The 23,521-nt window shown below is 40.7% G+C and overlaps 3 protein-coding genes and 1 non-coding gene across 6 annotated transcripts; all 4 read right to left on the bottom strand.

Annotated features, from left to right (window-relative positions):
- Positions 1-20: 20 nt before the first annotated feature.
- si:ch211-199g17.9 (synaptonemal complex central element protein 1) lies at positions 21-4,849 on the bottom strand. 2 transcript variants are annotated; one of them, XM_020090581.2, is made up of 10 exons: positions 4,729-4,849; positions 4,020-4,064; positions 3,872-3,934; positions 1,984-2,058; positions 1,825-1,878; positions 1,604-1,658; positions 1,040-1,129; positions 879-942; positions 731-797; positions 21-609 (listed from the first exon to the last, which is right to left on the bottom strand). In XM_020090581.2, the coding sequence occupies exons 1-10, from the start codon at positions 4,742-4,744 to the stop codon at positions 506-508; spliced, it is 633 nt and encodes a 210-aa protein (XP_019946140.1). In that variant the 5' UTR covers positions 4,745-4,849; the 3' UTR covers positions 21-505. The 2 variants fall into 2 exon arrangements, with proteins under 2 accessions (XP_019946140.1, XP_019946141.1); XM_020090582.2 differs by having other exon boundaries at positions 1,831-1,878.
- On the bottom strand, positions 2,611-2,743 carry LOC138405978 (U8 small nucleolar RNA). The gene has a single exon (XR_011239649.1). It is a non-coding gene; the product is annotated as a U8 small nucleolar RNA (small nucleolar RNA).
- A 1,121-nt stretch (positions 4,850-5,970) lies between the features above and the next one.
- Positions 5,971-14,780, bottom strand: grinaa (glutamate receptor, ionotropic, N-methyl D-aspartate-associated protein 1a (glutamate binding)). The gene is made up of 7 exons (XM_020090843.2): positions 14,641-14,780; positions 10,574-10,913; positions 9,996-10,111; positions 9,662-9,862; positions 8,880-9,008; positions 8,556-8,699; positions 5,971-7,909 (listed from the first exon to the last, which is right to left on the bottom strand). Exons 2-7 carry the CDS (start codon positions 10,875-10,877, stop codon positions 7,760-7,762), a joined length of 1,044 nt encoding a protein of 347 aa, XP_019946402.1. The 5' UTR covers positions 10,878-10,913; positions 14,641-14,780; the 3' UTR covers positions 5,971-7,759.
- Positions 14,781-15,310: 530 nt separating this feature from the next.
- On the bottom strand, positions 15,311-23,508 carry mapk15 (mitogen-activated protein kinase 15). 2 transcript variants are annotated; one of them, XM_020090323.2, is made up of 14 exons: positions 22,117-23,508; positions 20,805-20,903; positions 20,546-20,575; positions 19,845-19,935; positions 19,335-19,465; positions 18,765-18,928; positions 18,525-18,664; positions 18,401-18,458; positions 17,556-17,693; positions 17,262-17,367; positions 16,780-17,101; positions 16,226-16,350; positions 15,905-16,057; positions 15,311-15,721 (listed from the first exon to the last, which is right to left on the bottom strand). In XM_020090323.2, the coding sequence occupies exons 1-14, from the start codon at positions 22,204-22,206 to the stop codon at positions 15,527-15,529; spliced, it is 1,842 nt and encodes a 613-aa protein (XP_019945882.1). In that variant the 5' UTR covers positions 22,207-23,508; the 3' UTR covers positions 15,311-15,526. The 2 variants fall into 2 exon arrangements, with proteins under 2 accessions (XP_019945882.1, XP_069372997.1); XM_069516896.1 differs by having other exon boundaries at positions 18,401-18,664; positions 22,117-23,070.
- Positions 23,509-23,521: the final 13 nt, after the last annotated feature.

The following is a 23,521-nucleotide window of genomic DNA, read 5'->3' as shown; positions in this document are numbered from 1 at the left end:
ATGTACACAGTAGGCATGTGTGTTGTCTTGGTGGCTTTACTGTTTTCATTTATATGTTTTTTAAGATAATAAAATACAAATAAGACCTAAAATACATAAAATAAGACAATTTTAACAAATATGTCTCAACACTTAAAAAAAAACATTTTTTAAGATAACCTGAAGAACACCTGTATAATATATTATTAATTCACAATATTAAAAGTAAAATGAACATTGTAGCAACCAGGATACAACTACTGGCATCTATCTATCTGAAAAAACTACTCGCTGGTCACAGAAGTTAAAGTATTACACGTTACATTCTCATCAAAAAATAAGCACATGCTTTGAAGAACTGTTAATATAAAAGCAGTAACTACTCTGATAAAATAGCTAACAACACAGGAATAAATAGAATTAAGTAGGCAAACATTTTAATTTGAGGTCAGTGGTATAAATCCTTAAGATTCTGGTGGGTCACTACTACCTCTGATTCACTAAATCCACCACTGCACATGTAGTTTTACTGCTCCGCAGCCTCTGCAGCTGTTGCTCCCAACTGCTTTTGTTTCCTCACATTGTCGAGCTCCTCATCGAGGCGGAACAGCTGAGCCAACTTCAGCTGCTCTACAAGAATCACAGAACAAGGCCACATCGAACAGGCTGGACACGGAAAATACTACATTCATGTTCAAAAGGAAATGTTTGATTGATAGTTTACTTGCATGGATATTTAGTGGGTACTTACCAGCTGATATCAGTTGACTCTTTGTGCTCTCGATAGTTTGTATTTCATCAGGGAGCCTTTCTGGAGTCTAAATAACAATTTGAAGGACAACAGATACTAACAAGTCACATTTTCATCGTTTTATTTTAGGCATTTTCCAAAAACTTACAAAGATGGAGTGCAGATTCTTATGCTGCTCTATCAGCTGATGAAGTTGCTTCTCAAACTTCATCCTGCCGTGAAAGAAAAGGTATAAACAACACATATTCAAAACTCTTCAATTGGTGTTTGTCAATATAGACTAATTAGCTGCACCAGCAATTAAATTACCGCTGCTTCCGCAGTTTGAGTTTGTATTCCTGGATTTCACATCTGTACTGTTCCAGCAGTTCCTCACTTTGCTGGTTCTGATTTAACTGTCTGCAGAAAATAAACACGATTAATCACCCAGTGCAATATATAAATGTAGTGTGTACACTGGACTTGTTCAGTGATTACAGAGACACAAATACATTTATTATTTTTAATATCCAGCTTGGATTGTCGATATTCCACTGAATAAAAATGTGTCTTATTTCAGTTGTTCAGTGTTAGGCTTCAACATTATGTAGGAAGGAAAAATATCTAAAAGCTGACAAACCCAATAACAGGAGTGTTGCTTTCAATAAGTCTGAATACATTAATATTTCTTCAGGAAACGTTTTACATAACGACGAAAAAACAAATATTCAGGATGCTGGCTGAGTCGTTGCTGCCACCTAGTGTTAAACATCATAAATACACATTTAAGGCCTAAAAACATGGAGAAGGAAAGTGAAAGGATCATGTTTAGACTTCAGAACAACACTGAACCTCATGAAATAATCGTATGAATCTGGCTGGTGTGGAGCTCACCTGGCAGAGTCCTGCTCAGACTCCTCACACTGGAACTGCAGCTTCCTGCACAACTCTGAAGAAAACATTATTAATAAATGTGCTCATTTGTCTATTGTTGGTGCATCTTCAAAGAGATGAACAACTTATTTTCATACTCAACTAAAACATTAACTAAAGTTTATGACTTCTGAACACTAACTGGACTGTAAGGACTTAACTACACACAAGCAGTTTGTCACCTGTACCTTCTTTTTCTTTATGGATTCCCTCCAGTTGGTAAGCTTCAGTTTGCACTGCAAAATCAAAGAAATGCCAGGTCACAATAAACAACAACTTCAAACAGTGGGTACAATTCACGTGGCTCAAACAAAAGGATTAGTGGTGATGTTGTATCTTACAAGTGGCCAGTTCTTTCTGCAGAGAGTCACAGACTGATTTCACCTCGTTGATTTCTTCTTCCAGGGCTCGTTTACCTTGAATAAAACACAATGTAAATCAAACTTGCTGACTGTCATAAGAGTTGGAATGATATTGTTATGACGTTATAAGAACTTATTTATTTTTAAGTGTAACATAAATCTACATTGAGTTAAAGATGACTTAAGATAAAACTTTATTGATCCACACACCAGGGAAATGCAGCTGTTACAGCAGCAAGCAGGTCAGAATGAGGTAGACAAGAATAAATTATAAAACAGGCAAAAGACGAATATATATAATATACACCTTTCACTGTTTAGGTTTATATAGAATGTTATGTGGCACAGGATGACCTTACTAGCAAGTAGAAAAACATTTATACATAAATGTAAGGAGATATTGTGTTGTTCAGGAAAATAGTTGTTTTAAGATAAGAAAAGTGTAAAAAATATGACTGCAATGATGACAATTACTCCAGGGTAGCATTTTACTTTTAATGTCAGTCACTTGGTATTTGGTCTAAATGACAGCTTAGCAGTTATTGAGGTTTCTTTAATCAGATATTTCCTATTTAACTATTTTCATTTTTTCACATTGAAGAAAGGATCAGAATGGATCTTGTAGGGTGTTGCAGTTCCCTACAAGACGGAGACATTAATCATATCTCATAGTTCTCCACTCATCATGATCTGATACTCTCCTTAGAGAGTAACAGGTAAGGATGTACCTCACTGAAGATGCCTCATTATCGTCTCTTGTTCCTCTATGATCTGTATGTGCGGCAACCTCACTCATGGTTTCAATTTCCGTGGTTGTGCTGAATTGTTTCTAGTTACATGTACTTAAACGCATTCTTCCTTGAACTCAGATCCTGATAGTTGTTTTTTTGTGTTTTCTTCTATATGCTGTTGTTTTGCTTAAACCGTAAAAGAAAGTGCGTGTTCAGTAGCATGACGTCAGCTCGACCTGCCTTGTTATTGGTCCATTTTAGCAAAGACTTTGTTCGAGCTAAGACCTCCGTGTTTGACGCGTTTTCACTGTGTACGATCAACTGGTGTCATTAGAATAAACGACACGTGGTTCACGTGGTCGTTGAAAAACGATTTTCACGTAATTCAATGAAAAAAAGTCACCGCGACATTCTGGCGGAAGCGGAAATGTAGTTCCACAAAGAGTAACCAGTGACAAGATAGAAATCACAGATCCCGATCGAGCTGAGTTAACATCTTAAATAAAAAGTGGGTATATATTGTGTGATAGTTGCTTAGATGAAGTATTTTAGTGCTGTAAGTAAATAATGTACGATAAATAGAGAGTAGTCGTAAAATGTTGACGTTTTTAGCTTTGCAACACCACGCAAGAACAACACAAGCGCGATTCAACGCGAAGACGGAAGTACGGAGCAGATCATGTTCTTGTTCCACCTGTACTCTTTGAGAGACTGTAACTGGTGCTAATACAAAACGGAGGAAACAAGCTTTTCAGTGAATGTTAGAAAGAAAGATATCTAATAATAGTGATAAAAGCATTAACGAGCAGTGATTTTAATACAAATAAATAGTCACGACTTTCAAAATCAAACAGTAACTGTTGTAAAGAAAGTTGTGCAGCTAAATCCTTCTGCTGTTATTTTATTAGTCTGAATAAGTGGACATGGTGGCATAAAGACAGTTTGACGCAATGCAACAGATTGATCACTTCAATGAAAATGTTAAATTGTAAAAAGAAGATGTAAGTTTGAGTAAATCCAGCACAGTCACAGTGTGTAGATGATATTCTCATGTCCACCCTCTACGTCCAACGACATTTCAAGTTACATCACCTGCTATTTAAAAGCATTTGAATGAATCCAAAGCCAGACTCTACCTTGAAGGAGCCACCTCAGTTTGCTCATCAGCTGTTCAACTCTGGGCTCCTGGGGTTCTTGACCTGACAGAAGGACATAAAGACCCATCAGCCTTGTTTAAAACCTTTCATGGGTATGGCCTACTTCATTCAGCTGTGACTGGTTTACCTGTTTTCAGTGGTGTCATGTTAACCATCTCCTCAAGGTTGAATCCTAATGGTGAAACACAAAGAAATGTCAGAGGAGTGAAAAACTTGTTGTCGTACATGACATTATGTTCTAGCTAACTAGCTGATGAGCCATTTCTACTGTGGCGAGTGCTAAAAGTCACAACACATTCAAATTTCTATTTTTCTTAATTGGCGGTGCGTTGAGCTCTCCTGCCCACAGTACATTTCACTCTCAGGCTACGATAATTAACCTCATGGTAAAGAGGGAGCTGGGCTGAAGTTAACTCCCAAGCTTTTCGGTACATCTACGGTTTTGTCTCGGCTCAGACTGAGCGACCACGGAAAAACTACAATTCAAACACCAGCGTTAGCTTCAGGCTAACTGAGGTGAAACTGCAGCTAGCTTAGCTCTTAGCTTAAACTGATGACGTTTTCCCCTTAGCTAACATGAATGGCTTAAGAAATGAAAAAGATAAGATAATGTCCCTCACTAATTGGCAATGATTCAGCAGTAACTGTGTACACTTCTGACTATTCTGCCTCTCCGTTACCACCAGTTTTATAAAGTTCATCTTAGCAGGTGATGCTACAGAGCTGAGAAATCTTATTGATAACCGCATCACCCGAGATTTCTTTGTCGTTTTAAATGGATGTGAGTCAGCCACTGGTTTTGGTTTGCAGCTCGAGTTACATGTGTGACAACTAACCTGAGAACGTGCTCATGTTGATCCAGCTGGTTTCCTCAGCTGACCCAGTGACCTCACTCCGAGCTGCTGCTGAAGGGGCGCGCACACGAGGAAGTCACGTTTGGCGCCAACAGTTTCAAACACGCACACGCGCACAGCAGCAGAATAATAAACTACTAATAATATTGATTTATTAACAGTTGTGTAAGTTACTGGTTAAAGATAAAGATCGTAGCTGCAGCTGGTAGAGAGAGAGTTATTGCTTCCAAATGCATTGTAAACAATGGATAATGATCTGAGTCTGTGTGTGATTCATTTTTACTGCTGGGATTTTAATGTAGATCATATAGAAGGATGTTTTTTCTGAGAGGAAATGATCATCATCTTGTTCTTTGAGCTTTTATTTATGCTTTGATATATTCTGGAGCCATTCAAGCTTCTATGTTAGTTTGCTTCTGATGTTTAAGAACAAATCCACTGTTGAAAAGTTTTAAACCTGACTAGTACAGGATTCTGAAGATTCTATCTTTATTTAAAGGTTCAGAGTGTAACATTTAGGTGAAATTGAGGCAGAAATTAAATATATAAAATAATCCTAGTGATGTTTTCACTGGTGTTTTTCTTCTAAATGGTGTGAATTGTTGTTTTCTTTACCTTAGAATGGGCCCTTTATATTTTCATGGAGGGGGTCCTTTCTATGGAGGACACCATGTCTTTTACTGCTGTCCAAACTAGACAAACTAAAACCATTTGAGTTTTCATGACAAACGAAGTTCACCACAGGTTCTCCTTCATGCTTGGAAGGGGAGGGTGAGATGAGGAGTATACACCTCTGGATGTCACTAAATTCTACACACTGAACCTTTAAGAGTGAGAGAAGAAAGAAGAACAGAGAACACTTTGAGGTTTAACTAATGTGGTCTAACACCACAGTCCTGCATAAATTATCCTGTGTGAAAGATGGGATTATTCATCTGTGTGATTGTTATGGAGGCTGTAGTTTGTGGCGTGGCTGATCGTCACAGAGGTAGGATTTAATGCAGGACTAGTGTGTTTGATTGCATTAGTTTGAGATAGGTGTTCCTAATAAACTGAGAACTGAGCATAAGAAATACACACTTTAATTTAGACGTGTTATTTGTAGCTGACAACTTATTCAAAAGCGCCAATACTCTGAATCAATTAAAATATATATTTTTTCCAATTTATTTATACTCTGATTAAGTTTTCTAATAATAACAATCAGAAGCACAGCCCTCAAAATAGCTTTGGATGTTAAATGTCCTTTATCTGATTTGCACTTTCCTGTTCACCAACACAAAGTTAACACCTTTACATTGCATCAGTTTTGTTGAATAGCTGTGTCCAGTAATGTGGTACCATTTTGATTTAATGCAAATATACAATGCAACCAGACCTACAAAGCCCAAAACTTACTTTTATCTATACACATCAATTCACTAAGGGGTTGTATATACACACATACACGTTAGTTAGATACAAACACAAGATTAAAAAAACAGAAAAGTCTAACAGGGCTGTCAAACAACAGTGTCTCTGTAATACCTGTACAGTGTGCATCATCAGCACATGCAAATGGGGGGAAAGTGTCATGCAATAAGTGAAAATTCAAAACAGAAGTTACAGAATTAAAAATCTTAGCGTTAAATATATCATTCAAGTTGTGTGTGTAGGAGTTGTTTGGCTTCCAGTGCATATTGATTTCTTTAGCCTGCTGCACTTTGTATGTTATGCAACCAGTATGCTATGGTCTCTCAATAAACTTAAGCACAGTCACATTTCAGTGTTTTGTTTTTCCTTAACACCACTTTTAGCAACTTCAAAGCAACCCCGCCATCTATGTCAAGCGTAATAAATAGAAAAGTTATAAGTACTATTCCCACAAGATCAGGGTCCACTGACTTCACATTAGTTGTTTTAGAATATCAGTAGTGCTGAAACCTGGATTAGCTTGGTATAAAAGTGGCTAGAAATTCCAGCACTTCAATATTTCACATTTGTAAGGAGGAAAAAATAAATATAACACTAAAATGTCACTTCACACTGATGAACAGACAACAGGGAATTTGTGAGGACAGTAAAGAAAAACAACAAAAGATAATTGATCATCTCAGCTGTGAAACGAGAATTTTCCTTCCTTTTGAAAAGAACAAGAAAATATACTTCCTGAATGTTAATCTATGTTCATGTTTGCTAGACACATCCAACACCGATCTTCATTCTTATGCCATTGTAAATCATTAGTTACTATAATGGGTCAGCAAAGTTCTGAGACCAGAGCACACGTTTCCCAAAAAGCAGCACATCCATATGAATCGCCCCAGAATGCCTTTCAGTGGCAGGGGCAGTATGGCATCATATAAAGTAATACACATAACTATTTACAGCCGTGACAAGCAAGCTAGAGATATTCCTCCGGTCGGATTAGAGAATCGTAACACAGGTTTAGTTGTGTTTCCAGTGTTGCCATGCAGAGTTACTTTACACCAGCAGTTTGAAAAGGGAGAGACACTTTTGGAGGAAACAGACAAATTGGATGAAGTATTTCTAGCACTAATTTCCACTCTTCAGGCAAAAACGTTTTGCATCAGTAATGAAGGTTACAGATGCCTTCCCCACTCTTTCCCCACCCGTTTTTATCTCTGTTTAATGCCGAGCACTCACAGGATAACATGTATTATACTGTGGTGAAGGGGTTGGGTGGGACTTACAGACACTATGTTGTGTTAGTAAAAGCAGTTAGTTAGAGCAAGCAGTTATGTCTAACTTGAGGAAAAGACAGATCATCGCATTCTGTCATCAACGGCAATTTGATAAATAGCGCCCCGCTCAGCTGCCTTATATGACCAGCTGCATCTCCTCCACAGCCCTACTACCTCATTAAAAAGGAGTGAGTGTATGAGGAAATTAGGAGTCAAATGGTGAAAAAAGTGAAAGGAGTCAGCGATAAAAGGGAACGTTAAAGACATTTCACAATAATGGGGAGGTGCTCTTTCTCTCCCTGCTTTCATTTTTCTTTCAAGGTGGAGCCTCATTCACGGGAGCGTCCCACAATAGCCAGGATGTAGAGGAAGATGTTGATGATGTCAGTGTAGAGGTTGAGGGCAGCAAAGATGTACTCCTCTGGACTCAGGGCCAGCTTCTTGTTGCCCAGGAGAAGCTGAGTGTCAACAGCCAAAAACTGCAGAGAGGAAGAAGGATGAAATCAGTCATTCCAAAAGATTTAGAAACCTTGGGTCTAAAATGAGGGACATACAAGTTCTATAAATATTTGATAATTTTAGATGCTACAATAACATTACCAAAATATATCCATGGTCATAATACAGTCAAGACTGACAGAGTACTCGCGATATTGCTTTTGACATTGTTCTTCTCCTTTTTACGTGGTATGGAGAAAAAGGCTGAGCTAGCATGAGAGGGCAGTCCAGCACCCAGAGAGTTTACAGAGCGCGAGTGCCAGGGTTTTAAGAAAGGCACAAAACAATTGCAACAACAGTTTCTGCACCGTCATCCAGACACTATTAGAGTGACGCAGAACATTAGTAACAAAGACAGGCACATTTCGAACGGATACTGAACTAGTATAACAGAACTAGGTAATAACCCAGCATATGACGGGACTGTGTATCCCCACTGAGTGAAGTAGAGGATGTTTTTTATAAAAATATTGTTGAACGGCCTTTAACAGATACTTTCAAAGGAAAGTAGCTAAACAACTACTAAATCGCTGGTTGTTGCTTTCTGCTTTACTCTTCTAACATTCTGTCGATGTAATTATCCCTTATTGAAACTTCACCAAAATGATGTCACAGTGTGAAACGTACGCAGGTGAAGAGCAGAGCCCCCAGTGAGGCATAGACGATGTGCAGGATCCTGTGGCGGATGAAGATGCAGAGGATGGAGAAGAGCAACAGCACGATCAGGCACACAAACAGCACACCCCGACAGGAAGTGAAGTCATACTTGCTCTGTGGGAAAGAACAACAGAGGAAAATATGCTCAGAAAAGACCAAGAGAGAAAGGTATTATAAAATATGAGCTATGATAAAAACAAGTGACACACAAATCTAGATTACAAATAGAAATGTAATTTGTCCGTGTAGACATTTAAAATACATTTATTCCAGCAGCAGTCTGTGTCCACTGACCTGTAGAGAGAACAAGACCACAGTAAAGCAGACCACTGCAGTGATGCCCACAGCCATGATGACGGTCTCTGTGTCGTAGAAGCTGGCGATCATACCCACCATGTAGGAGAGGCTCAGGGTCAGGATGGACTGCAAGACACAGGAAGGTATGCAAATGAACACGACTCATGAAACACTTTCAATGCCCATGTTTATATGCCAGAGTTTACTGGATCAGAAATACTTCTTCATTATTTGAGTACATTTTTTGTCTCTCAAGGAAGACAATCTACTCCATTGTTTACAAGAAAGGTCCCACAAATATGTGTTTAAAACTGAGAGCTGACAGAGTTCAAACCCAGCTCCCATTCTCACTTAGATAAACTGCTTTTAAACTGAGGAGCAGTACCCAGGAACTAGAAACCTTCGGAAGGTCCACAGGGACCATAGCCTTATATAAAATCCAGGGAAATGTTTTTTTTTTTTTTTTTAACCACCTCCCCCTGCTCAGGGGTGAAGTACTTTCCAAAAATACAAGAAGTTTAGGGGTGGGGCTTGTAGCTCTGAAAATGTCTGATTATTCGAGTTCTCCAGTACTTTAGTTCATTCACCACTTCTAAATATCTGCAGCTGCATATAGAGTTAAATTTACAGAAGATAGCATACAGATGAGCCAACCCCTATATCCGGGCCATAACAAGTATTTATGCTGAAGAGGAAATCTGCAGGAATCGGAAACAGTGTTATTGTTAGTATAGTGTTCTCCTTTACCGCCCCCTGTTAGACTGGTGTGAAGTTCTTACCAGTGCAACCAAGTTCCAGGGGTGCTTGCGGCGAAAGTCTCCACAGCAACTGAGGACGATTAGTGACACAAAGAAGATTGCGTAGGACACATAGTATGTCCACGGATTATGTCGCACAAAGGTCTTGGCTTCATCGACAAAGGTGAACACAGCCACAAAAGAAAAAGTGACCAGCAGCTGCACTGTGAGAACCATGAAGACCTGATGGGAAAGAGAAATTAGGCAAATTTTAAAGATGGAAAGTATATTTTGTATTAACCGACATAACATATGATAATTACATTAACATTAGATCCATTTAATCTCTAAAGAAAAAGGATGGTAAAGGACCTACTTTTCGGATGAAGGCCTGTCGGATGGTCTTATCTTCAAACCCAGAGTTGGTGAACTCCTCGTTGTCATAGTAAGATGGAGGCCCATCACCATGGTAACCAGGGCTGCAAGCAGGTACTTGTGAAGAGTAACATGACAACAATTAGAGGTTAAAAAGAACTTGGCTGAACAAGTGGATGTTTTTTTCAGCACACTCCATGTGTGGGATTGCTTATCTCATTAATTGCCCATCTGTGTTGAGTGTGATCTAAAGTGGAGCCAGCAATTTGTATTGTTGCCTGCAAAGTTATTTTGATATAAATGTGCATTTAAGTTGCAGACAATCAATCAACAAACTGGTAACTTTCAGATGGAAACTGAGACAGCTTGTTGGAGGAAAGAGATACATTTTTGGTTGAGCCCATTGAGGTTTATGTCAAAGAAACTGAAAGTTGGTATATCAGAAACAGCCCCACAATTTGGCCATGACACTTTTTATCACTTCCGTGACATATTCATGTATCAAATAACAAAAACAGGTTGACCTTGTAAGGTAAAAATCTACTCATCTACTCAAACTACTTTAGTTTAACTACTCACCAGTGGGGTCTCCAGGAAAGCCTGGCTGTGGGGCTCCTTGCTGGTAAGGCCCCTGAGGGTAGGGTCCCTGTGGGTAGGGCATCTGAGGATAAGGCATCTGAGGGTAAGGACCTGGGGCAAAACCTGGGCCTGCCTGAGCGAAGCCTGGCTGCCCGTAGTCAGCTGCTGGTGGGTAAGGTCCCCCTATGGCCTGGCTGTAGTTGGGAGGGGGCATGCCGAAAGCTGGTTGAGGGGGTCCATAGACATTGTTATGGAGAGGGTTGGTCTCACCCATACCAGGGTATCCACTCTTGTCCTGGGACATGGTGTGGGGTAAGGCTCACTCTGCAGTAAGAAAAATCTGTGAAACAAGAGAAATAGAATTATTCTTAAAAAGCAATTTTTTTGTTGATGAGCAATGTTGAATTTGGTAGCTTCAATAAATCAGCCCCTGAAGGTTTTAAGTGACTCCTTTAGACATAATTTTGAAATGACTGTGTCATTCTCAAATGTATATGACAATCACATTAATATGAACTAACCTGATGTCAGTAGGAACCAAAACAAGAAATCCCAGGAGACAATCACACCAGTATAAAACTGTCAGTTGAAGACACGCACTTAGCCGGAAAGGAACATGGAGCCGGGACGGATGGTGCGAGAGGAACAAGAAGACAAACGCGGTCCACGCCAGTGCGGACAGTGTTACCACAGGTGCAGGTGGTGCCTTGGTAACCAAATGCATTATTAATCTGCTTTGCTTCGGGAAGAGACCTGACATACTGACAATCACAAGTGCCCCTCCCCTTTCCAGACACTGTTATACTAAACTCTATCCCTCTCCTCCCACACTGAATTACACACGGTGAGCATTATGCAACACACGTCACATACCAGCATGCGTCCTCATGATCCCTGACTGTTAATCATTGAGACTGCGGACACACACAGCGCGCACTGGCTCTACTTTATAATGACAGTCTCCATTAAGATCATTACAGATTACAATTGTCTGGACGAGTCAAATCCCTCTCGGCTTTCCGGACAGAAACAGTGGTTGTGTAAGGGAGGGGGGTTGTTGTTTCACACAAGACATCTGTAAAGTGAACAAACCCAGAGATGAACCTGAGTCATCCCTGTGTCCTTAACAGATAATGTGATATGCAACGTCAAAGCATGTGATCCACTCCCTGTCCAATGTCCATGTAAAGCATTTAAGTAAATCAGGACTTGAAAGAATCTGCCATCCATGTTAGGCCTGGTCAACAGGGCTGAAACAACATGTATTGCTATCACACACACAAGTAATTAACTTCTCTATATCTGAAACAAATACTTTTTAGTTTTCATGATTTGATTAATTGTCTGGCCTTAAACCCAGGGAGATCACATCAATGAGCTTGTTTTACCAACAATGACTCAATCAGTGATAAGAAAAGACAAACAAAAGCAACAAATTTTAAATCTAATCGATTATTAAAAATAGTAGAAGATTATTTTTATGTCACTGATCCATGTGAGCACTAAAGAAAGAAGCTGGTTTAATGAAACCAGAGGCTGTTAAAAATTGTTTTATAGAAATAGAAGTAAAAGTAAAAAAGGTTCAGGCTCATCAGTAAAAGGCATTACAAGTTACTGTCCTCTCTGCCAACCAAGTGCACAGGGTCAATTCCACCGCCACAATAGTTTCACTTCCATGTCTGAGAAGCTCTGAGACTGTTTGTACAGCTTTACAAGCATTACGTAGAAGATTTCAAATCCTCTTTGGAGAGACGGCCCGACACTGTGGATAAAGAAAGTGACACTATCTCTGGCTTCTGCTGATAGATAGCTATCACTGGGGGAATTAGGTTAAAGGGAGGGATTCAGTGGGCTCACCAGAGAGCCACGTTTACACAATTAGGCGAGCACAATACCCTGACAAACCCATATACAACATGCTATGTGCGTGCCTGAGCAACACCAGGAAATGGTGACAATACAGAGGGGCATACACAGAGGTCAACATGTCACAATATGTGGCGCCAAAACAATCAGAAGTGTGATCTTTGATGGAGGATGTGTTAAAAATCCCACTTGTTTTAAATATTAAGTTTACAACCTTTTCTAAAAGCAGCAGCATCACAGAGTGGTTTCATCAACAATGCTGATTCACAGTCACATGATGAAAGACTAAGCCATTCAGTTTTGTCACACACACACACACACACACACACACACACACACACACAACCACAGAACCAACAGAATTTTAACAAAACTCCATAAAGCACTGAGAGGAGGATAATTATACAAATCTTGTGTCTTGATTTAAATGCGACCACCAAGCAGATAAATTCTTCGCTGTCCTGTGTCTGTCAGTCTGTCTGTCTACACGCCAATGCAGCAATCTGGTTAGATATCGTCATCATGCTACACCGTGTCAGCAGCATCTCTGGCTGTGTCAACCGCCTCACCTTGTGACAGATGGCTGCACTTTGTGTGAAGTACGACAAGAATACTGCTGCCACAGTGAATGAAATCTTGGATGTAGAAAAAACACATTTAGATAGACTCATTGTTGTTTTGTGTATCCTTCTCTCCTCCCATGTGACTACAACATACTGCCGTAGCAAAGCCATGGCTCTAACAAATCTATTTGATCATGAGCTTAGAGCTGAAATCGTGTAGTCCTTACTATGTCAAAGGAGTTGGCAAGATGTTGGCACTATAGCTCATCTTCACTGTATGGTTAGTGTCAGCCTTCTGACTTCACACACTCAGATAAATTTGGTTCAATTTTCAGCAAAATCCTGGACTTTTATAACTATATTATAAGGAGATAAAACTAATCTGCTCTGGCTGGGAGCTATTGGGAGGAACACAGAGGTTGTTTGTCTGAGGTAATATAAGTCATGCTTTGGTATGTGGCCTTAGCTTCACTCAACACGTTATAAAAATTGAACTCCAACCAACAACAGAATCGACCTGTAAATTAGAAACATTTATGGAAGAGTTGGTAAAGACAATAGTGGTTCTGCACTATAAACAGCAAAGGACAGTTCTCCATTTAGGAATTGGCTGATTTTAATTTGGAAGGCTGGAAGGCCAATATGAATAGAATTTGAATACCAAACATTAAATATTTATCATGATAAATGTCACATTATTATTTCTTCCAAGTCTACAAACTGTGTGAATGTTGTGGGTTTAAACTCTTCTTACTGCCACAAACTTACAAAACAGCAACATTTTACAAATCTGAGGAAGAACTTTAAAATTAATTATGTGGTATACCTTCTCACTGTTCCTACACAATGCACAAGCAACATATTGATATACATATCAAACTGAACTTTTGTTTTATTGCTATAAATAAATAAAACTCGATATGTTTTGTTACCTCTGCCAAGTTGCTTGTGTTTTCATTAGTGTTTGTTTGGTTTTTAGCGTGTATTCAATTTAGTTTTTTCTTTACCCGGTCTTTATAATAAAATGGATCACACTATGGTTAGGAAAGCAATCCGGGCCACCATGACAGGCGCTTTATTTGTTGCTTGTGCAGGACAGAAACCAAAACAGAAACTCGATCCCGATATAAACACTGAGCCTGGCTGTCATGTTGCACCCTGCAGCGGGCGCAGCTTCATGTCCAGGCCTCATAAGGGCAGGTACATGCAGCACCGCGATCGTCTGTTCCATCACACCCCTCATCATCACCGCCATTGCTGCAGAACACGCATCAACCCGACATCGATCGGGCGGTGGGTGTCCAGGAGCAGCTCGCTGGCTCGCCATGATGCATCCTCCCGGTGAATTGCATTGATAACGCTGGCCACCATTCGCCGCGCCCCCACGTTTACCCGGCTGCCATCTCGTTTCATAGCCTCACTGGTTTACTTGCATGTATACAGTCAATGTGTTTTATTGGTTATTTCGCCGCTAACGAGAAGTGACTGGAGCCAGACAGGTGCTGGACTTGAGCGGCTAACCTAGTTAGCGCTAGTTAGCCGCGCTGCTAGCATAATAAACGCATCCATAATAACAGTTTCCCACAAATAAAACAGGCACATCCCTGATACACAGTGTTTAAACTTCAACCCGCTCACCTTTAAAGTGTTTATTGGAGAGTAGCTGTCGTCACACACCGTCTCCTCCTCCTCCTGCGGCCGATCTGAAGAGAACGAAACTGGGACGATGGAGACTATGGGGCCGCTGACGTCACCGCACGAAACGGCCACGTGACGTGTGGGAACCTCCGAACGGTCACGTTACACAACTTACTGAAGTCATGACGCAGTATTTTTGAATAACGGCGACATGTGAGATCAACACGCGCTGTCCCTTTTACATGTGCGATACAACGATGGGAAGTTCCGCACGAACCAGTTCCACATGGTACATAACAGTTCAGTCCTGTGCTCTGTTATCATGCCAGTAAAGTACATTAAACTGGCAATGTAGATACTGCAAGTGCAGTTTTCAGTATTTTATCTGTGTAACTTTAAACAGTAACAGAAGGTTAAAGATGTACATATATACACACACATGAATGCAATTGCTTGTAGCATATAATCAATTCATGTCTAGTTTGGGCCCCTACAGCCTCCTTCTGAGATCTTTGGATAAAATAAATATATTTGTCATGTGAATTTTGACACATGGTTTATAATCCAGTCTTATAAGAAAAGCTGCAGAGTCAAACTTATAAAATGACTCAAATTTGTATAGTTTATTTTACTGCTGGTACAGTTTGATAAATGTAATATGAAGCCACAGTGGGTTGTACAAACATTTATTCACTGTCACAGACAGAGAATGAAAATCCATGTCTCCATTGTTACACTCACAGTGCACAAGATGTGTTTGACCTGTTTCTCCTTAATCCATTTCTTCCAGTTTACCACCAGCCTATCATCCTATCACAAGACAGACTTTGTTGTGTGTTTAGACACGTGCCACCCAGGCTCTATGTAACCACTGACAGGACAGCAGTCATTTGTTGGAAGGACGATTTCGAAGCAGATTGTCCAGTTCAGTCTTACTGATCGTGCCATAGGCCTGGGAATAACTACCAAGCTTGGCTCGAGGGTCACCGGCAGCTGCCACGTTACAGTTACTCTGAAATACTTTCTTGCTGAACCGCGGTGGGGGACGAGCCTCATGGACCTGAGGGTTGGAGCGTTGGTTCTGCATGGGAATAAAAAGAAATTTAGACATGTCCTAACAGCCATTACATGTAAAGCTCCTTAAAACCTTAAATTATCCATGAATTTTCTTGCTTTCTATATTTAAAATCTACATTTCATGCATGAAAACAGCCTGAAAATGCATCCTGCATATATTACATGTCATGAGGTGCAGGGAACTGACCAGACGTGCAGATGTGACAGACAGTCCAGAGGTCAAAGGTGACTCATCCTTACGCACCAGCAGGTTGTTCTGCGTTTGGTTGTGCGTCAAGGAAAAGGAACGGTTATGAGCCGCAGGGGCTGAGCGACCACGCTGGAGAATCTGGTCCATGGACTAATGAAAGGAGGGAGAAGAGACAGAATGAGGTTCAAAGTGAGTCAACGTGGGAGTGAATGCGAATTATCAAAAATAAAAAGGGTGTAAAAATAATATACACCAAGATTACATAACAACAAAAGAACACAAAAGTGAACAGTAAGTGGACAGTGGTCTGGTGCTTACTGTGGTAGCGCCCTCTGTTGGTGGTGTAGTTGCATTTCCAATACTGGTCTGTCCCAAAAGTGTCCTACTGGCTGCAGTAGAGTGGTGGTGTTGCGGAGGAGCAGCCGGACTCCTGTCATAACCATCTGAATGAGGAGAAGATGAGGTTTGTGTTTTCTGAATGAGAAAATTATAGATTTATGGAAAATGCATGTGTCTGCATTTTATTGTGAAGGCATGGATCTAGGGCTCTGTATCTTTTTGTGGTAATTTGTTCTGCATTGACACCTAAGCAATACCTTTTCAGTATCTTAATTTGAGTAATACAACCATACATAAACATTTAAAAAGAAGCTAGATACTGAAATGTTAAATGAAAAAAGTCTAAAGTTCACAAAATGTCTATTTAAATTACAATCTGATAAAAGAGCAAATAAACAAGATTTCAAATTTGAGCAAAAATAATTACAAGCTTTCAGAACTTTCAACATGCTATATTTATATATATTACAGTTAAAACTTAAAAAGCACTTAACAACAGGCTTGGTGTGGGACCTGTGGAAATAGAGACATACTTGGGGCATGTGTGATGGGATTATATGTGGGTTTTCCTAAAGCTGGGCTTGATAATGGACTCTTCTCCGCAGCCGGCTGGGTGGATACGTTCACAGGTACAGGGTTGGCAACGGCTGCATGCGAAGGCACGTGGTTTTTCTCATCAGACGTTTCTTGCAGAGGTTTCCCCTCATTGTCTCCATGACCATCTCCATTCACTGCCACCGGCCCCTTCTCCACTTTATCATCCACACTGGGCCTCTCCCTGCTACTGACACAGTCTCTGTCCTTCGGCTGGATCAGTCTTAACATCCCCTGATTGGTTCTCCTCTCCAGCATCATCTGCAGGTAAAGAAAAGGAAGATGCAGACGGTTTCATCAGTGTGATGGAATAACTACTGAGTAATGAGTTTTATTGCAGTAAACCTAATGTAAGATGATCTATTATGTAAAAATCAGTTAAATCTTCATGCTTCCTGATCATCTTTGACTCATTTCCTACCTCATAAAGTTTGTTGCGGTACTGAACCACAGATAATTGTACCCCATCGTCCACTGGCAGCACTACATCATAGTAAAAAGCTGGCTCCTTCGCTGGATTATGGAACCTCAGGGACAGAAAACAGTAAAAGATAAATAAAAACACATACACATTTACACATCCTGTTCCAGAACAGGCAAAATTCTTAAATAAGAAAAGACAGATTAGACTAACAGACATCTCTAATATAATCTGGAAAAAACCTGACCACAGTTACTAGTCCATGAATCAGTCTGAATGCGTGCTCCGTGGTACCTGGCTACATATGGGTGTTGGAGGGCTTGCTCTGCAGTCAGACGCTTGTCTGGGTTGAAAACTAACAAACCCCTCAGTAGGTCCAGAGCATCAGGAGGCACCGACGGCTGGAGAAGATCCTCTAGAGGAACCTGTGGTCTGGCAAAGAAAGGATAAGTTAGATTTAAATACAAAAAAGCTAAAAAAAAAAAAGACAAGCAGGGGGTCAACATGAGATTTGAAATTAAATATGAAACCAAATTAAGGTTTTCAGTTTTCCACTACAAAGAGTTAAATAAAACCTAACTGGTCCTTTTAAAGTACAGATATTTACATTATACACACATACTGTTCTATGCAAAGCTCTGAAATACTGCAAAGCCTGCAAGCAAGTCCAAGTAGAGGATTTGACTCTTCATGCCATCTCAAATATCTCTTATACAACAAATAACAAATGAACCATTTGCAACAAGATAGCCTATTTAAGCTGCTGTTGCTTGGTTTATGATTTTGCTTTGTCACTGTTACGTCACTGCATCTCTGCAATAATCTGTTGCTGTGAGCATGTAATGAGCCCCACCACCTTCCCAGTGGAGGGGAAATAATATGTTAACGTCACTCCTCTTTTAATTCCCCTTGCACCAGGAGTGACAAAGTCAGAAAGAGGCCAAGCATGAACTGTACACAGTCTGCATTCATGTATAAACAAATCTTTGTATGTGAGCTGACTAAATGACATGCAATATGTGTGTTGTTGGTGACTTAGATGAACAGATTTACACGACCTGATAAAGAAAAAAATATGCTACAAACAGTAAAACATAAACTCCACAATAGAATAGAAAAAGAGGAAAATATTTTCTTACTTCAGTAACATTCTCTGAATGACAGAGGATCCATATTCAGACTTGATGGCGAGAACATCTGAAAAAGAAAGGTTAATAATTAAGTAAAATGAAAGTGTTAATAGTTTGAGGTTTTGTTTGTCACCTTCTGGGCTCGGGTGTGGAATGGCACTCATGATCTTCTCTATCTGGTTGATGGTGGATGTCCCAGGGAACAGGGCTTTTCCCAGCAGCATCTCTCCCAGGATACAGCCGAGGCTCCACATGTCCACACCTTTAGTGTACCTTTGGACGAGACGTACTCCTGTTACAGTCTCAAAAAAGGCACTCTGTTCCTCCATTCCTTTTGCCATGTTGAAGATGTGTCAGCCAGAACAGTCAATACCTTGTGGACCCCAGTAGGATCTCAGGGGCTCGGTACCACCGCGTCGCCACATACTCTGTCAGCGCTGGATTCCCACTGTCCTCTTGGATCTGGTTGAGTGATCTGGCCAGGCCGAAATCACACAGCTTGACCACACAGTCGGTGTCCAGCAGCACGTTGGACGGCTGTGTGGGAAACAAAGGAGAGAGAAACAATCTTCACAAGGACAATAAAAGTTAGATTTTCACATATCAATCCAAAGGCCATTTATTATATGGGGGGGGGGGGTCAGAACCCATTCATTTTTTAAAAACCTTATCCCACAGAATAATTTATGGATCTTGATGAAAAAAACAGGCACATTTAGGGAACTGATATTTATGAGTGTGAGCAATTGGTGCAGTCTGACTGATAAGGGTCTGATGGGCCTTGGCAAAGGTGTGTACTCTGCTGAGTACTATTCTAGTACAGTATACAGTGCATTCTGCATTTAGACAGAACAAAAAAAAGTTAATATGTGATCAAATGCTTCATGTTTTATCTATATTACTATTCCTAAGTATTATCCATTTGAGAGAGTCAGTGGCAAACCTTTTGGTCTCGGTGGATAACGTTTCCTGAATGCAGGTATTTTACTGCTTTGAAGAGCTGGTACATCACATAACGTTTATGGATGTCCTTCAGGAGGTTGCCTTTCTTAATCACTGCATGCAGGTCAGAATCTGGATCAGAGCAGAGAGCACATGTTATTGTTAATATGGCTGCCATAGTAATATCAGCCCATGATTGGAGTGCAAGCCCTCCTCAGTAATCACACACTTAGAGGCACCCAGGAAACAAGATGTTGGAGAGAAACAGTGGAGGTCTGTGCTGTGATGCTGGTGCACACTCATGGATTAGACTGCAGAGAGGGGGAGGCCAATGTGTGGACTCAGCAGTAAGAGGGAGCAGGCGGCCGAGGGAAGCAAGAAGCACACACACACCTCAGCCTTTTTCAGTGCCAAGTAAAACTGAGAAGAGCCACTGCAGCCCTCACCATCAGCACTGATTATTTGTGTGTCACAACTGAGCAGCTCCGCATGTCGAGCAATAAACACTCACCCATATATTCAAAAATGAGGTAAATGTCTTTGTCGTTTTGCGCTCGGATGACATTTAGAAGTTTGACAATGTTGGGATGATCACCAAACTCCTGCATAAAGAAAAGAGAGTTTAAGCGAGTGAAACAACAGAGAACATACTGTGCACTGTGGCTACTGTTTGACCTATAATAACTGGCAGGTATTGGGTCAGGGTTGTGCAAACAACAGGAGTCGTTTCAACAGAGGTTACATAACAGTCACTACAAAACCGGAGTTTCACCGGATGATGACAGCAGCTGATTACTGGGCGGTGGCACACGTATGAAGGTCAGCAGATAATGAGTGAGACAGGAATATGTAACGCAAGAAAATAAAAATGATGAAACACTCAAGGAAATATAACTGTGTTGTGTCACAGTAGGAAGGTCAGGGTATTACTGCTGCAGTAATATGAGCAGAGCTACAGACTGTTAATAAGTACAGCAATTAACATATACTGTTAATGGATAAATGGAGTATAAACAGCATTTTATGTGGACTTTCACTTGTGAGATGGCAAATCGCTGATGGAGCTCATTCACTGATGATTCCTGTTTGTCATGAGAAGTTTGTCTCTAATACTTTGTAAAGTTAAAACATACTAAATAAATTATGGAGAAGTTAGAGAGTGGGACTGAGGTCTGTCTTAAACTAAGGAAATGATCAGATTTTTTTCATTACCTGAAGGAACATGATTTCTCTGAATGTCCGCTGCAAAACAAAAAAAACACATCAGTCATATTATGAATCTCACAAACAACCTGCAGCAATAAACTCGGCAGACTAAACACAGACTAAACATGTAATCATTAACCAAACGCATCTTTTTATGTGGGCCGGTGAGTGAGCTGATTCATACATGGTGGCTCTACAGTCATCACGATCAAAGTTTATAGATAATTATAATAATAACTTCTTTTGTAGATCAGACAGTACACACCTGGGCATCCGTCCTGTTCCTGAAGGCATCAAAGATCTTTTTCACAGCCACGATCTCTCCGCTATGTCTGTCGACTGCCTTCCATACGATGCCATAGGCCTGAGACAGACAAAGGATACGTTAATCCAGCCTCTATGTTGGCAGATGGGAAAAAACTAAACTTGAAAACAAACATAAGATATATAGAGCAAACTAAAATGGGGGGAACATTGTAAACAGGGCTGTCGCCAGGATTTTAGAAATACTGATGTCATACATAATCCGATAATTGTAGAGAAACCTATAAATTCAGCTATTTTTACTACTTTGGTTAATTAATTACATTTAACTGTAGGTAAATGGTAAAACATACCTTTATAAAAATAATTTTTAAACAGCTGAGAGTTCCCCTGTATGATCATATTCTCTACTCTGCCAGAGATATTTTAAGGACGTGACCTCTGTGTCCACGACAGTGGCTACAGCTTTGTTTATGGTGAGGGGAGACAAGCATCAGAGGATCAGAGAATATTGTTATTGTAATGAAATGAGGAAAAGTCTGTCATCAGAGGGAGTGGATCAGATTTAGACAACACTGGTAACTGTCTGTCAAACCCAGGTGAGAGAAACAGAGAAGAGAATCGGTTAGAAACGAAACCACAGAACAATTTAAAGCAAACTTTTCCTGTGGAACCACTTTATGACTTTCTACAGTCGTTTAGCACCGAGCCCTCAAGCATCTCTGCACAGGATGCAAACACCCCTTCTGTCAACTGTGAACCGGTTGAACAGCTGTGTAACCTGAGTCACAGTCACCCTCAGGTACGCCTGATGAGCCAATATGACCTGTCTACGTGGCAGCAGTTCCCACCTGCATGTTTAGAAACCACAGCACCAATTTGTGCAGTCTCTGTGGAGGAGGAGAGGCTGTGGAAAGAAAACCAGGCTGTTTTTAGCCCTGCAGGCTGTGACTGTGCCGGCAGAGAGGAAAACAAAAGGGGTAAGGGACTCTGAAGGGAGCAAGTGTCCTCACACACACACAAATCAGCTAATCTGCAGATAGAAAAGTTTGTCCTGCCAGAGTTAATAAACCCCTTTGCTTGCAACACTGGTTTTCACTGAGGACCTTAAGTCTGGAGTATGTTAGGAATTTCTTTTTGAGGTAGAAAAGTAACGGTGTGAAACTAAATGTGGGTTGTGCAACAAAACTGAAATGGAACTGAAAGTGATTTTGTGCATTAATGAGAGAGGCGTTCATTTTGTTAAGTTATTAATCATTTAAATCAGTGACATTCAATATTCAACAATTTAAATAATAATACACTTGACTCACCCCCTTCCCAAGTCTCTTCTTGATTTCATACTTCTGAGAAATATGCTCCTCCACCTCAGACACGTTTGATGATTCATATTTTTTACTCATTTTTCCAACAGCTCCTACTTTTCCTCAAGCTGAAGTCTCCATCGTGCTCTTTGATTATATCCAACAGACGATAGATAGAGATCGACAGACTTTGAATGTCCAAAAACCAGGTTTGGTCAGAGCTGCAGCATCCAGTTCATTGATCAGTCACAGTTTGGTTCATCGGGGTGGGGTCAGGAAGCAGCAGGTTAGTTTTCCGTCTAGTTGCTGGAATGTGTCCACATTTCAAGTTGTTATGAGTCCAGCTGAGAGAGAGTCTTCCTCTCTGTTCAGCTGAGATGTAAGTTTGGAGTCTTCCTCTCTGGGATGTAAGTTTGGAGTCTTCCTCTCTGGGATGTAAGTTTGGAGTCTTCCTCTCTGGGATGTGAGTTTGGAGTCTTCCTCTCTGGGATGTGAGTTTGGAGTCTTCCTCTCTGGGATGTAAGTTTGGAGTCTTCCTCTCTGGGATGTGAGTTTGGAGTCTTCCTCTCTGGGATGTGAGTTTGGAGTCTTCCTCTCTGAGATGTAAGTTTGGAGTCTTCCTCTCTGTTGTACAGCTGCGATGTGAGTTTGAAGACTTCCTCTCTGTTGTACAGCTGAGATGTGAGTTTGAAGACTTCCTCTCTGTTGTACAGCTGCGATGTGAGTTTGAAGACTTCCTCTCTGTTGTACAGCTGAGATGTGAGTTTGAAGACTTCCTCGCTGCTGCTGACAAACAAACACCAACCGAGGAGTTGTGTCATTTTTGTGTCGTCTTGGTAACGAACACGCTCTGCCTGCCTCTTAAAGGAGCCGCAACACAAACGCTCCTGTGAGTTCCTGGATGACTGTCGGTGTCAGTGCATGTTGACTTGTTCTTTTTTTGTGCAGGTCACAAGTCCCCAACCAATAGTATGCCATGTATGCCATAAAGATCTCCGGAGCAGAAAGCAATATGGCTCCTCTCCATGCAGGAGGAAATCTTATAAACAAAGTCACGTGTTACCTTGTGACCTACCTGCGTGTCATTGCCTTAAGGCTGGCATAAGTCACAGAACCATGACTTCTGTGGATTGATCTGTTGGTAATGCTCAAGTAACCCTCTCTCACCTGCTGCTGAGAGGCAGAATCACACAAACCACCACAAAACTGGAGGAGGAGGCGCCATCTCTGAGAGTTATCAAACCTTCCAACCCAATTGAGACAGGAGGTCTGTCTGGAAGCCAAATCCTCCATGGCCACTTTGGTCCCACCAAGAGGACCCTGTGATTTGACAATCTCACCATGTGAAGTGTGGGTATTATGAGCTGGATTTGAGGGAAATCATAAAGATGACCCCTTAGTCTGCACAAGGGAA

The sequence above is a fragment of the Paralichthys olivaceus genome, chromosome 20 (assembly GCF_024713975.1).
Source record: "Paralichthys olivaceus isolate ysfri-2021 chromosome 20, ASM2471397v2, whole genome shotgun sequence".
Taxonomy (NCBI): domain Eukaryota; kingdom Metazoa; phylum Chordata; class Actinopteri; order Pleuronectiformes; family Paralichthyidae; genus Paralichthys; species Paralichthys olivaceus.
Note: the sequence above shows the minus strand (reverse complement) of the source record. Positions and strands in the feature narration are given on the sequence as shown.